Genomic DNA, 16,693 nt, shown 5'->3' with positions numbered 1-16,693 from the left:
CTTTGACCAGGAGTAAATGCCATTTCCTGTTTTCTTTGTGTATAATGTGCAAAGATAAAAGTGGTTCCTGAAAAATCGAACCATGAGCTTGAAAGCCGTGTGCCTTAGCACACTGGTCCTTCTACGAGGGCTTATCATATCATGATCATGTGCATTCAATAAAATCATGGGACGCTTGCATATTTAAATTTTGTGATCCTTTTTCCTTCTTTCTTCGCTTTCAAATAGCTATGTTTTTTTCTTCACACATACTCACATAATTAACTTGCAGATTCACATACACTCTGGATCCAGTCAACAACGATTCTGCTATTGCCCGTCATGACTTTGAAAATCCGATCTACCAAACTGAGGACGAAGGTGAGGAAGATTGTGAAGTGCCAAGAGAACTTGCAAGGCTGCTAGAACAAGAAAACAAGGCCATACAGCCTCATGAGGAGCCAATTGAGGTCATCAACTTGGGCAGCAACGAAGAAATGAAAGAAGTCAAAATAGGGGCTGATTTAGAACACAGCGTCAAGCAAAGACTGATTCAAATGCTGCGAAACTACGTCGAGATATTCGCCTGGTCCTATGAGGATATGCCAGGCCTTGACACGGACATCGTAGTTCATCGCCTACCAATCAAAGAAGGTAGCATTCCGGTCAAACAGAAACTACGAAGGAGTAGGCCTGATATGTCAAAAAAGATCAAAGACGAGGTTGAAAAACAGTTCAATGCCGGATTCCTAAAAGTTGTAAGTTATCCTCCTTGGATAGCTAACATCGTCCCTGTACCTAAAAAAGATGGGAAAGTCAGAATGTGCGTAGACTACAGAGATCTGAATCGGGAAAGCCCCAAAGATGATTTCCCTCTACCACACATCGATGTGCTGGTTGACAATACCGCACAATGCAAGGTATTCTCCTTTATGGACGGATTCTCAGGGTACAATCAAATCAAGATGGCACCCGAAGACATGGAAAAAACAACCTTCACAACACCCTGGGGAACCTTTTGTTACAAAGTAATGCCCTTTGGTCTGAAAAACGCCGGAGCAACCTATCAACGTGCAATGGTAGCGCTATTTCATGATATGATTCATCAAGAAATAGAGGTGTATGTCGATGACATGATTGCAAAATCCAACACCGAGGAAGAACATTTGGGTCATTTACACAAGTTGTTTGACAGACTCAAGAAATACAAGTTGCGACTGAACCCAAATAAGTGTACCTTTAGAGTAAGATCCGGCAAACTCTTAGGTTTCATCGTCAGCAGCAAAGGTATTGAGGTTGATCCCGCCAAGGTTAAAGCCATTCAAGAAATGCCTATACCTCGTACCGAGAAACAAGTCAGAGGATTCTTGGGACGTCTGAATTACATCGCCCGATTTATTGCCCACATGACTACTACTTGTGTACCGATCTTCAAACTGTTGAAGAAAGATCAAGTAGAAAGGTGGAATGACAAATGCCAGTTAGCCTTTGACAAAATCAAAGAATATCTCCAAAAACCTCCAATCTTGTTGCCACCTGTGGAAGGCAGACCTCTGATAATGTACCTAACTGTGTTAGAAGACTCAATGGGGTGTGTACTAGGACAACATGACGAATCCGGCCGAAAGGAGAACGCAATCTACTATCTTAGCAAAAAGTTTACCGATTGTGAAACAAGATACTCACTACTCGAAAAAACTTGTTGTGCCTTAGCTTGGGCAGCTCGCCGACTAAGACAGTACATGCTAAATCACACCACTTTCCTAATCTCCAAGATGGATCCCATCAAATACGTGTTCGAAAAACCTGCTCTCTCAGGAAGAATAGCGAGATGGCAAATGATCTTGACAGAATATGACATTCAATACACTTCACAAAAAGCAATCAAAGGAAGTGTGGTAGCTGATCATCTGGCTCATCAAGCAGTAGATGATTATCAAGCATTGAACTTTGACTTCCCAGACGAAGACATTATGCTAGTCAATGACTACAAACAACCAGGACCAGAAGAAGGATCCGAGCCAGGATCCCGGTGGACTATGGTTTTTGACGGAGCTTCTAATGCACTTGGCAATGGCATCGGAGCTGTGATCATTTCCCCCGCAGGAAGTTACACACCGTTCACTGCCAGATTATGCTTCAATTGCACTAACAATATAGCCGAATACGAAGCATGTATTCTGGGTCTTAAAGCTGCAATCGATCTAAGAATCAAATTCCTGGAAGTCTACGGAGACTCGGCCTTGGTAATCTACCAAGTCAAAGGGGAATGGGACACAAAGCACCCAAATCTAATTCCTTACAAAGCATATGTGCTGAGTTTGATTCTTTACTTCGAAGAAATCACTTTCGAACACATCCCACGCGAGGAAAATCAACTAGCTGATGCTTTAGCTACCATGTCATCCATGTTCAAAGTCAGGTGGGACAACGAGGCGCCTATGATCACCATCTACAGGCAAGATGAACCATCCTATTGCAATGAGATCAATACCGAAGGAACCGAAGAAAAACCATGGTTCCATGAGGTAAAAATGTGAATGCAAGCTTCTACAATACTATGTTTTGATGAAGACAACTATCATAAGTATGCATCAATAAAGGATGAGCAAAAAGATCAAATAAGCTATGGATCAAGATTGCAACTTTCATGAAGATTAGCTTTGGTTGATTGATCTTCAAATCATAATGGTACAAGTTAAATACTTTTACATTTGATATTTTTTAGTGCTCAAAAATCATATAAACTTTCATTCATACATACTCAAACTTATATATGCATGGCATAAGTTTCACTCCAAAGTAAACTCTTGTTGAAACCTTTTTCAAAGTCTAAATCCTAAATAAAGGTTTTAGGAACCGGGTTGTCCCTATGCAGGAACCGGTTCCCAGCATTCTCAGTTTTCAGCATTCTGTGGTTTACTATGGGGAACCGGGTTGTCCCTATGCAGGAACCGGTTCCCACGTTCAAAATTCAAATATTCTGCTGTAACGTTCAGCAGGAACCGGGTTGTCCCAGGCAGGAACCGGTTCCTACTGAACCAGTGTGTCTCTTCTTGTTAAAATCTGTCCCAAACGAATTCATCTTTCAAACCTTTAACCATTGCATTGTTCTATCAATATGCAACCATTCTAAGAGGCATATAGTCACCTATAAATAACATAAACTTCAGATTTAAATCTCACCTCTTTTATTACAATTTACCACATTTTTGATCATATATTTTCATCATATATTTGCATACAAGTGTTTCATACTTGAACTTTCATTGAAACTTTTTCTACACATTGTTAGAAAAGTTTCTCATTCATACATAAACACTTGAGCACTATATTATATCAGTGTAAATTGTTTTGCTTGAAAGAGAAGATCAATCTTATAGATTGATATATGTTCATCAACTTTCTACTCAAAATATATTTTGTTATTTTTGACTTGCTATCCAAGATTGTTGGAAGTAAGGGTTATTGATTAGTGAGAGGATTGTTCTCATAATCAAGATAGTAAATCCAAGAGGATTGTTCTTGGTGGTTGAAATCTTGTTGTCCAGGATTGTTGGAAACAAGTTAGTGAAAAATCCAAGAGGATTGTTCTTGGTGGTTTTGTTAGAAGATTGTAGGAGGAGTCTTGGTATAGGCTTGTACAAAGATCTAACAATAGTAAAATCTCTTTCGTGTTTGAAAGGGGACTGGAGTACTCTCGGATTGTGAGGGGAACCAGTATACATCATTGTGTTCTTTACTTTTCCGCAATTTACCGCTTTCATCACTATTATCAAGAAAAGAAAAGAACCATTCAAAAGCCTTCAAACACTTAACCAGAAAAATAAGTACAAGTATTCTAAAAACCGGATAAATCTTTGAAAACCTAATTCACCCCCCCTCTTAGGCACACTCTTAAACTTACAATTGGTATCAGAGCAAGTTATAGGTAACTTGTTCCTAAAGATCCAGAATGGCTTCCGCAAATCAGAATCCAGTTTTTAGAGATGGTGGTAGTAACAACAAGCCTCCATTATTTTGTGGTGAATACTTTGACTTTTGGAAAATCCAAATGAAGGCTCATTTAGAAGCAAAGGGAGAAGAAGTATGGGAAGCAGTCCAAAATGGTCCCTTTGTTCCTACAACTATCGTTGATGGTGTTGAATCAACAAAGCTTAAAGTTTCATGGAACGATGATGATAGAAGGAAAGTTCTTGCTGACAAAAAGGCGATCAGTCTTCTTCATGGTGCTCTTAGTATGGATGAATTCTTCCGAATATCAACATGTACAACATCAAAGGAAATTTGGGATACTCTTGTAGAAACTCATGAAGGTACCGCTGAAGTTAAAAGATCAAGATTGAATACCTTAAGCCAAGAGTACGAACTTTTTAGAATGAAGCCCAGAGAAACTATTCTCGAATTGCAAAAACGATTCGTTCATTTGACAAATCACTTGAAGGCACTCGGTAAGACTCTCCCTACCGAAGAACTAAATTTAAAGGTGCTCAGATCTTTAACAAGAGAATGGCAACCAAAAGTAACGGCGATATCCGAGAAAAAGAATCTATCAAAGATGACTTCCGCAACCCTGTTCGGTAAACTTCAAGAATATGAAACAGAACTTGGAAGACTTGAAACGCATGAAATTCAAATGAAAGATTCAAAAGATATTGCCTTGAAGACAAGAGTCAAGCATCATGATAGCAATCAAGAGGATGAATCCACTAGTGAAGAAGATAATGAGTTTATCAAAAAGCTTGAAAAATTTCTAAGAAAAGAAAAGAAAAAGGAGATCATTAAAGATGAAGTACCAACAAGGAAGATTAAATGCTTTGAATGTGGAGAAAGAGGACATGTCAAAAGTGAATGCCATAAACTTGAAAAGAAGAACAAATATCTCAAGAAAAATAAGGATAAAAAATTAAAGAAAGCATATGTAGCATGGGATGACAATGAAATAAGTTCATCTTCAGATGAAGAACATGCGAATCTTGTATTGGTAGCAACACATCATTCTGATGATGAAGACAATGAGGTTAGTAATGAATTTTCTCTTTTTGATAATGATGTTCAAGATGCTATAAATGAATTGTTAAATGAGTGCAAAATTCTCTATAAAACTATCTCATCTCAAAAGAAAATAATATCATCTTTAGAAGAGAAGGTTAAGATAATAGAAGAAAAAGATGACAAAGAAAAAATGATTAGTGTTCAAGAAGATAGTGTTGCATGCAAGAATTGTGAATCACTTTCTGTTCAAATTGTTCAATTAAAGAGAGTCCTTGAAAGGTATGAAAAAGGACAAATTGGGTTGAAAGGTGTCCTTAGGCAACAAAGATTCCCTAATGATAAAAGTGGTCTTGGATATACAAAGTCTAAACCAAGTACTAGTAAAACTATCTTTGTAAAGGCAAGTGAACAATTCAACAAATTGGATAAAGCACAAAAGGTTCATCATCATCCTAAAAGGTTCCCTAAAAAGAAACCATATGTTCCTAGATATAGAAGTAACTTTGAACCTACTTGTTTTTATTGTGGTATTATTGGTCACACACCCAATGCCTGTTATGTAAGGAACTTTAGTGTTCCTAGTGGACATTATGTATGGGTGAAGAAAGGAACTAACTATGATGGACCCAAAGCCACTTGGGTACCAAATCAAACTTAATTTGTTTTGTAGGTTTGCTTGAGGACCACTTAAAATCTATGGTGTTTTTATCAAGTGGTGGTTCTAAGCATTTGACGGGAGACATGAACTAACTTTCAAATCTAGTTTTTAAGTCCAAGGGTGATTTCACATATGGAGAATACCTTAAAGGAAGAATTCTTGGCATTGACAAAGTTGGAGCACTAACTTTCATATCCATTGAGGATGTACTTTATGTTGAAAGACTAAAGCAAAATATTCTAAGCAAAAGTCAACTTTGTGACAAAGGCTTCAAGATCAAATTCATTAAGGAAGAATGCTTGATCATTGATGAAGTCACCAATGAGGTAAAACTCATAGGTAAAGAATTATTTGTGCTCATATTTTATAATAATTTATCTTTTTCCCATCCTTTTTGATAATGACAAAGGGGGAGAAGATATTTGTGTATATGTGTATGCTTGCTTGTACCTAACATTTGCAGCCACAAAGAAATAATATTTCTCAAGAATCAAGGGAGAGCTTTGATCAAGGGGGAGTTATCAAATTTAGGGGGAGCATTCACATAAGAGCATTACACTTCATATTTCAAAGGTTGTCATCATCAAAAAGGGGGAGAATGTGAATGCAAGCTTCTACAATACTATGTTTTGATGAAGACAACTATCATAAGTATGCATCAATAAAGGATGAGCAAAAAGATCAAATAAGCTATGGATCAAGATTGCAACTTTCATGAAGATTAGCTTTGGTTGATTGATCTTCAAATCATAATGGTACAAGTTAAATACTTTTACATTTGATATTTTTTAGTGCTCAAAAATCATATAAACTTTCATTCATACATACTCAAACTTATATATGCATGGCATAAGTTTCACTCCAAAGTAAACTCTTGTTGAAACCTTTTTCAAAGTCTAAATCCTAAATAAAGGTTTTAGGAACCGGGTTGTCCCTATGCAGGAACCGGTTCCCAGCATTCTCAGTTTTCAGCATTCTGTGGTTTACTATGGGGAACCGGGTTGTCCCTATGCAGGAACCGGTTCCCACGTTCAAAATTCAAATATTCTGCTGTAACGTTCAGCAGGAACCGGGTTGTCCCAGGCAGGAACCGGTTCCTACTGAACCAGTGTGTCTCTTCTTGTTAAAATCTGTCCCAAACGAATTCATCTTTCAAACCTTTAACCATTGCATTGTTCTATCAATATGCAACCATTCTAAGAGGCATATAGTCACCTATAAATAACATAAACTTCAGATTTAAATCTCACCTCTTTTATTACAATTTACCACATTTTTGATCATATATTTTCATCATATATTTGCATACAAGTGTTTCATACTTGAACTTTCATTGAAACTTTTTCTACACATTGTTAGAAAAGTTTCTCATTCATACATAAACACTTGAGCACTATATTATATCAGTGTAAATTGTTTTGCTTGAAAGAGAAGATCAATCTTATAGATTGATATATGTTCATCAACTTTCTACTCAAAATATATTTTGTTATTTTTGACTTGCTATCCAAGATTGTTGGAAGTAAGGGTTATTGATTAGTGAGAGGATTGTTCTCATAATCAAGATAGTAAATCCAAGAGGATTGTTCTTGGTGGTTGAAATCTTGTTGTCCAGGATTGTTGGAAACAAGTTAGTGAAAAATCCAAGAGGATTGTTCTTGGTGGTTTTGTTAGAAGATTGTAGGAGGAGTCTTGGTATAGGCTTGTACAAAGATCTAACAATAGTAAAATCTCTTTCGTGTTTGAAAGGGGACTGGAGTACTCTCGGATTGTGAGGGGAACCAGTATACATCATTGTGTTCTTTACTTTTCCGCAATTTACCGCTTTCATCACTATTATCAAGAAAAGAAAAGAACCATTCAAAAGCCTTCAAACACTTAACCAGAAAAATAAGTACAAGTATTCTAAAAACCGGATAAATCTTTGAAAACCTAATTCACCCCCCCTCTTAGGCACACTCTTAAACTTACAAAAAAGATATCTCGAAGCTCAGGAGTACCCTGAAGGGGCATCCATTAACGACAGAAAGTTTCTAAGGAGATTTGCTGCCAAATTCTTTCTAAGCAATGGAACCCTATACAAACGCAACCATGACTCGACTTTACTTCGCTGTGTAAACAAGAAGGAAGCAGAACAGATCATGGAAGAAATACACAATGGTGCCTTTGGTACTCATTCCAGTGGACATACAATGGCTAAAAAGATCCTTAGAGCAGGTTATTACTGGTCTACCATGGAAACAGACTGCCATCATCACTCCCGAACATGTCACAAATGTCAGATATATGCTGACAAAGTACATGTACCTCCAGTTCCATTAAGCGTCCTGACGGCTCCTTGGCCTTTTGCAATGTGGGGTATTGATATGATTGGAGAAATCAAACCTACTGCCTCCAACGGACATCGCTTTATCCTGGTCGCTATTGACTACTTCACAAAGTGGGTAGAAGCAGCTTCATTTGCTTCTGTCACCAAAAATGTGGTGGCCCGGTTCATCAAATACAATCTCATTTGTCGGTACGGCATCCCTGAACGGATTATCACGGACAATGGCACAAATCTAAACAACAGAATGATTACTGAACTTTGCACACAGTTCAAAATCAAACATCATAATTCTTCTCCATATCGACCAAAGATGAACGGCGCGGTGGAAGCTGCCAACAAGAACATCAAGAAAATCATACAAAAAATGACAGTAACCTACAAAGACTGGCATGAGATGTTACCTTTTGCTCTTCATGGTTATCGCACATCTGCGCGTACTTCAACAGGGGCAACTCCATTCTCCTTAGTCTATGGTATGGAGGCAGTTCTTCCAATTGAAATTCAGATTCCTTCCCTAAGGATAATGAAAGAAGCCAATCTAGACGAAGACGATTGGATTCAAACACGGTTGGACCAGATAAACTTGATTGATGAGAAAAGGCTCGCAGCTATTTGTCATGGTCAGCTATACCAAAAGCGTATGATCAAAGCCTTCAACAAAAAAGTCAAAAGTCAAGCATACCAAACTGGTGGCTTGGTTGTCAAACGCATCATCTTACCACAAGGTGATCCCAGAGGCAAATGGACTCCCACCTACGAGGGACCATTCATAATCAAGAAAATATTCTCCGGCGGCGCCATGTTGCTTACCACCATGGATGGCAAGGATTTCCCACACCCTGTGAATGCTGACATAGTCAAAAAATACTTCTCTTAAAAAGAAAAAAAAAGAGAGAAAAAAAAAACAGCTCGCTAAGTTGAAAACCTGAAAGGGCAACTTAGGCAAAAAAATGAGCGTCTCGGTGGATTGAAAACCCGAAAGGGCGGTCCAGGCAAAAATTAGAGACTAAACAAATACTATCCCGGTAGGCTGAAAACCTGAAAGGGCGGCCTAGGCAAAAGTTAGGGAATGAAGCATACAACTGTGTTCCGTTCAGCTGCCTACTCACCATCAAGATTCAACACCTCAAAGACACCGATCAGTCTAATCACTTTCTTCCAACAAGTGAGGGATGAGATGCTCGAAGACAGATTGGCAATAGCAGAGTTGAAACTTGACTGGATCATTTTCACATAGCTATTTATCTTCATAAATATTTTCCAAAACTTTCTGACAATTTCCTACTTCTAGGATTGTTGTCTCCCTGTGCTAACCCGCCTATCATGGCTCTTTTCAATGCAGCTCTTTCAAAAATCACTATTTTCATTTCTTCTGTTTAAATACGTAAGCATCCCAATGATAATTTTGAATGAACATATGCATTTGAATATGATTGATGTTTACCAGGAAAAACAGGAATGGCATTCAGGAAATGTCCCGATCATCTGGACATCATTCCATCAGAAGGAAATCACCAAGAGAAACGCATTTCTCAGCAAATTCCTCAAAAAGATTTTCTCTTCAAAAGAAGTCTTATTCCCCAGCAGGTTTGTTCCAGATTACTATCTTCAGAAGGTGTGATCCCCGCACCCGGACTTGGTCAGATAGTGCATCGGAGGATTATGCATCTTCCTCATTCCCATTTGAAAGGGCATCAGAACTTCCAGTTACCTTTGGCTCCCCAAGTAGTAGTCAAAGATCCTTCAACGGGATACCCGGGTTCTCAAAGAATTTCCCCAGACGAGGGTACTCAAGCAAGACAAAAGATCATCAACGATCACAATACATTCATGTCCAGCTGACTAGCGGGAATTTATTTTTCCAATTAGAAGCTTGACATCACATTCATACATACATCACATTCATACATTCATACATTCATACATTCATACATCATACATCATACATCATACATCATACATCATACATCATGCATCATGCGCATATTCATGCACAACATAACATGCATATTTCTCCGGGAATATCTCACATTTACATGCATCATAAACATTGCATATCACTAACTTGATTTTCAGGTAGACGGATATCTTCAACAAAGATGTTCTCAATAACATGCAGTGTTCACCTGAATTCCATGAACGTTTCTCTCAGATATAATCAAGCCGAAGATTCATTCTGATCACTTATCAACTCAAATACAACATCACAGATCAAAGTTGATACCTCAGACGGTTCCAAAACGATCTAATATTGCAGATCTAAAGCGATACCTCAGACGGTTCAAGAACGATCTAGCATCACAGATCTAAAGCGATACCTCAGACGGTTCCAGAACGATCTAACGTTGCAGATCTAAAGCGATACCTCAGACGGTTCCACAATGATCAACTTTCAAAATCTAAAGCAGAAAAAACTTTGGACAAGTTCCGTAGCAATCATCCTCCAAGACTTAAAGCGGTAACCTTGGACGGTTCCGAAACAGTCAACGCAAAGACTTTCAAATCCTTCATCAAGATATAATCAATGGATTCATTCTGATGAACAAACCCTCGACCCATTTACCAGGTGGCATCTGAAAGCCCATCTCAGGTAATGTTCCAATCTGCCAACAACATTTCGCAGACGACATTCAAATGCAACTTCCAACATCTCTTCTGATCAAGGTAAGTGCAAATTTTCAGGGCATCTAAATATTCAATCATCTTCTACCTTCAGATTTCAGACAATCTCTTCAGGTTTAAGAAGATTGAATAGGGGCAACTGTTATACCCCAAAATTTGCCCACATATTTTTCAAGAAAACTCCAATCTGAAAATTAAGAGTCTCATATAATTATGGATTATTTCAACAAATATCCTGACATATGAAATACTTAGTTTTTAGAATTTTTCTTATACAGTAATTTGGCTTGCAGTTGAATTTATTCTTACGCAAACGCCAAATACTGTTTATTACTTCACACATGCTATTTATTTATTTACAGATAAATGGTACTGACACAATTGGTACAGAGTTAAATCTTTTTGCAGGCGCAGAATCAGGAAACTCAGACTGTACTGGTAACAAGTAGATTATTATTATCTTTTGTTTCCCGCTAGTTTTTGTACTATATTCCAATATTTGCAAAAATCTTTTCAAATCTCTTTTTCAAAAATCAAATCTCTCCTTTTTCCAACACTATCATACACTTTCTTTCAAATCTTACTTCCACTCAAATTTTCCTTTTGTACGGAATCACATCATTCCCCAACGTCTCTTTCCTTCTTTCCATTCTATAAATACCTTTCATTTCTTTCATAAAATCTCACATCAAATTCCAATTCATCTTTCAAATTCCTATCTTCATAATCCATTTTCTCTTCTTCCCTAACAAAAATGGCAAAATGGATAGAGACACTGTCTCTTACAGTCATCACCATTGCTACGGTGATCATGACTTTCTTCTGCCTGCACAGTCCTGAGGAGTGTGGACCTGCAATGGTTATGCTCCCAATCATCTACATGTTATTGTTCATAGCATGGGTCATTAATCGTCATTCTTAAAATTTGCCGTATTTCTTATTTCTTAAATGTACCGTTTATTCGTCGTACTGTTCAATATAGTATGTGATATTTGTACTGTCAGTATTAAATGTTGTACTATTTGTCATAATATTGCTTAATTACTAAGATAATATTTTGTGTGTTTTCTGCCAGTCAAATATTCCTATTTCTGTGCATTAAATGATTTTCAGGGTTATTATCGGTAATTTTGCCCGCATACCGTAAATATTAGTTATTTATTATGTCTGTGTTTTTCTAACAAGTCATGTAAATAAGCTTTCATTTTTCACATAAAACAAAAAAACAAAAATAACAAAAAATAAAATTAACTTTGACTGTTGATTTTTCACTCTAACTGCTGCATCAATACCTGAACAGTCAGTTGACAGCCAAACTGCTGGCAGTACAATTCTCAGTGTTTTGTACCATCAATCAAATCAATCTTTCACAATTCAAAATTCCAAGATTTTTGTTCTAGAAGTCTTCTGAATATCACGCGATTAGCAGAGACTCAACACTGCACAAAAATCAGGTACGCTTAACTGTCTCCTACACAAACAGTCCCTAATCAGGGTTTTTCTTGTTTTTACAGGAGCAACAAGTTTTTGAGAGCTCAAATGGATTTCATACACATCCATATATCTCAAAGTACCATCATACAAATTTTCAAACTTCAATTCACTCAGACGCACCGTCAGCAGCTCAAACAGTCAACAGACGACCCGTTTGACCAAAAAGTCAACAGACAGTCAAAAATGAAATTTTTTGTCAAAGTCCATATTTTGTCAAAGGATTCATCATTTGATCATTGGATGATCATAATTCATCAAGGAAAGATCAAAAATCAACAAAACCCTAAGATTCAAAATTAGGGTTTTTGCCTGAAAAGTCAACTCAACTTTGACTGATCATAACTCTCTCATCCTTCATCCAAAATATTCAAACCAAAGCTTGTTTTGAAGGAAATTCAATTATCTTTCAAATGCCATTGATCCCATGGTCATTGGATTCACCATTTGAAAAATATGATCAAAGAAATTACAGGTCATTTTCAAAGTCAACAAAAAGACACTTTTTTCAAAAGGATACACAAGGAGCTTCAAAAATCATTTTGACATGAGACCAAAGGCATTGGTTAGAGGACTCTTTGAGGTTTCCAAAAAGTGCAAGATCTCCTTCATATGACAAAAATTGAAGGATTTACACCTTGTTGAAGTTGGCTAAATTTTGGGAAAATACATGAAATCAACATTGTTCATAATGGCATTTTTTCCAAATGGGGCCAAGTTTTCAGCATTCAAACATCATTTCCATGTTACTATGGGCCTCCCACGACCAAGACTAAGCCCATATCATTTTTATCCATTTTTGGCATGATTTTATCTTACTTTAAGATTAAAATTAAAAGGAAAATGCATGGATAAATGGTAGCTTACAAATCAAGCATGACTCACCCAAGGAACCTTCAATTTTCTGCAGAGGATTGGTGCACAAGGCAAGAGCATTGAATAGAGTCAAGACTTGGTCAAAAATTCAAGGTTTTTAATATTTAAAAACCAAGTTTTCAACAAAGGCAACTAGCTGCAAGTTAGCCTCAATTCTAAGCACACATAGCTTATAAATAAGCTATCATAGTTCAGCAAACAAAGAGAGACGAGTTCAGAAGCATCCCTAAGCATATAGCATACTTGTAACCACTTGTAATTTTCAAAGAAACTTGAAATTCGAATTTTAAGTTTCAGTCCATTTCAATATAAAATAAACATTCAAACATCATCTCTGAGCTACACTGAATCAATTCCAATCATTTCCAACTCATAAACTTCACTGAATCGAGCTATATAAAGCCACGGTTTGTTCAAACTAAAACCAACTTATATCTCATAACTCACGCACATTTAACAAGATGTAGATGCATAATTGTGTTTGGTTTGAAGCTCTGGTCGTTTCTGGAGCTTCAATTGGATTTTAATGGATGTTTGTAGCATATACCATTTTAGGGTTTACTTAGCTCAAAATTAGGGTTCTTCATTAGGGCCAAAATTAAAACAAATTAAGGGCAGGGTTACATTCAGTGGAACGAGACGAATCCAATGGTACCATCGCGCCTGATTTCTATGCTTGTTTGACCCTATTCGTTATTTTGCAGATTTAGGGTTCACTTACAATAGCGCTTTTTTACAAAAGCGCTGTAAAAGGCCTTGTCTGAAGGTTGAAGACGATGAGGTGTCTCCCCCTCATTGGTCCAGAAGCGCGCGCGTGTTTTTTAAATTTATCCCTGATTCTGTGCTTTGCAGGTGTACTGATCACCACGTGCCTCAATTTCTGGACCATCTGATCTCATTTAATGAATGATTCAACGCGCCAGATCACTCTTCCCCACCATGCGCCCTCACTGATTACCACACAGGATCAGTATCCTTTTATTTTCTATTTTATTTTCTATTTTATTTAATTTCTTTGTTAAATTAATTAAAAATAGTTTTAAAAATCCAAAAAATACACAAAAAATATTTTTAGACTTCTAAAATAATATACTATTTTCTGAAATAAAAATATTTTATTTTTCTTCAAAATTTCAATGTTTTGTATAATTAATTAGTATATATTTATATATTTGCTTTTTAATTATTCTAACCAATCAAAAAATCATCAAAAAAATTGTTCTTTATATTAAATATTGTTTATATATTATAAACTAATTTTGTACATATTTTGAATAATTTTCTTTTTAAGTTTTAATTATTTGTATAATTATTTGCATAATTATGTTTTAATTAACTTAAATCAATTTCAAATCAATTTCCAAAAATTCCAAAAAATTAGTTTTGTTTTAAAATTAATTAACAAATATTTTGTACATATTTTAAACTTAATTTCTAGGTTTAAATCAATTTTCATCTTTTTTCTCCATTTTAATTTAATTAATCATGCATTAATTATAATTAAAAGAAATCATAAAAAACCAAAAAACATGCCTTTTACTTTTCTTGCAAATTAAATTCCTAGATAAATGTATAGGATGTCAAATTCATGTAAATAGGCTAGTTTACATTTCCTGCACAATCGATGTAATAGCGTAGATTTACTTTCCGCACTTTACATTTCCGCATTTTAATTTCCAGCACATATAAACTGCGTGTATGTCAAAGATAAAACTGAACCGTTAGATCACTAACTTCAAAGATAAATATCTGAATCCAATCACAATCACACTTACACCTTTCAAGGTAATCCCTTCTCCTTCCTTTCAAAATCAAAGTCAAATTCTACTGTTTTGAGTACAAAATCGAACCTTGCTTTTATATCCGGTGAAAGGATAGATTTTTAAAGGAAATAGGATAAAGACCTTACAACTCAGGGTAGACCTTCTAGTTTGCTTGCTCAAATCAAAACAAACAAAATTCTCATACACTGTTGATTTTTCGAAACTTTCAAAAAAAGACAATACTTTGTATACATCCAAACACGGGTTATTACAAAGTTAACGTTCTTTTCAAAACATCTTTCGAAAGATAAACAAAGCATTTTGTATACATCCACACACGGATCATTACAAAATTCAAATTACAAAGGTATTTGAAACCACATATGAGCAATTTCAGAGCAATTGAAAAGTCATCGAAAAACAAGTGAGCTAAGCAAACTTAAGAGCCCATGGATAACCATGGATACAAAGGGTGCTAACACCTTCCCTTTGTATAACCTACCCCCTTACCCAGAATTTCTTAAAGGTCTTTTTTCTGTTTCTTTTATAAACCTTTCCTTAATTGGATAAAATAAAAGGTCGGTGGCGACTCTGTGAATTTTCAAAAATGCGAAAGCATTAAGCGACAAAAAAGAGTCAGTTCACGTATCTCTACAGATCAGAGGTATGGCCCGGTATTAAAAAAAAAAATCGGAGGTCCACACTTGTTCTTAAAGAAATTTCTAGAAGCTTCACTTCTTCTAGAAGTTTCTCCATAACTCTTCTTTCCTTCACCTTCTTTATTTTGGGGCCGAAATTTGAGCTTTGATCGGAAGGCATCTTCAAGCGTATCTTCTTTATGCCTATTCAGTCTTTGCTCATATGCTTCAAGAGAGCCCACCAGTTCTGTCACTGATAGAGTGGGCAAATCTTTGGTTTCCTCAATCGTTGTCACAATTGGGTCAAACTTTGGGGGCATAGTAATTAGAATTTTCTCAACAATTTTCTTGTCAAGAATATCATCCCCAAAAGCTCTCATTTGATTAACTATTTCTTTGACTTTAGAATAGTAATCTTTAACTGTCTCAATATCCTTCATCTTCAATAGTTCAAAATCTCTTCTTAGAGATTGAAGTTTAACAGCACGTACCTTATCACTTCCTTGAAACTCCTCCTTCAATGTGTTCCACGCATCTTTGGCACTCTTAGCTCCCATAATTCTTGGAAAAATTGCATCAGTCACGGCTTGTTGCAGGGTGAACAACGCCTTTGAATTTTTCTGTTTATTTTTCTTCAACTCCTTTTCTTGGGTTGCATTAAGAGTTGAAGTATCCGCGGGAACAGTGAATCCTTCTTCTACTATGTCCCATAAATCTTGAGATGAAAAATATGTTTCCATTTTAACACGCCAGAAATCATAATTTTCACCATTGAAAATAGGGACAGAAATAGATGATGATTGAGTGGTGTTATCCATAGCTTAGAAATTGTTTTTGAAGTGGGTTAATATTACAAAGGAAATTTTTGAAGTAGTTGGGAGGAATATGGAATGTAAGGTAGGTAATATAACTACGCCCAATGTATGACCGAACGTAGCTCTGATGCCACTGTTAGTAGTTGATTAGTTGATAGTTGATAAAAGATAGTTTTAGAGAGTTGTTTAGAAAGAAGGCTATGTCATTGATTTCTTGGATGATAGGATACAATGTAGCAAATGCCTATTTATAGGCTCAAGTCACCAACCTCTAAATGGTGGTGAATGTTTCTACATTACATTAGTTCTTTCTAGAGTTTTCATGATATGTTATTATCATGATAAATCTAGATTCTTCTATATTTGCCATACACTTATATATCTAGATTGTTCTACCATATTCATACAACTTATAGTTCTAGGATGTTCTATATTTTCATACATATTATATTTAAGAATACTCTAGAAATTTGTAGCAACTTCAATAGATTTAGTTTATTAGACTTTTAAATTATTTTATTGATATT

The 16,693-nt window shown here is 36.1% G+C and overlaps 1 protein-coding gene across 1 annotated transcript in view; it reads right to left on the bottom strand.

Moving 5' to 3' along the window:
- LOC131604272 (uncharacterized) overlaps positions 1-16,169 on the bottom strand; it is a 100,168-nt gene extending 83,999 nt beyond the window's left edge. The window contains exon 1 of the mRNA XM_058876724.1: positions 15,418-16,169. Within this exon, the coding sequence (XP_058732707.1) occupies positions 15,418-16,169 (752 nt within the window). The remainder of the gene's footprint in view (positions 1-15,417) is intronic.
- Positions 16,170-16,693: the final 524 nt, after the last annotated feature.

This window comes from Vicia villosa, linkage group LG5 (assembly GCF_029867415.1).
Source record: "Vicia villosa cultivar HV-30 ecotype Madison, WI linkage group LG5, Vvil1.0, whole genome shotgun sequence".
Lineage (NCBI taxonomy): Eukaryota > Viridiplantae > Streptophyta > Magnoliopsida > Fabales > Fabaceae > Vicia > Vicia villosa.
The sequence above is the reverse complement of the archived record's forward strand: the minus strand, read 5'-3'. Positions and strand labels throughout refer to the sequence as shown.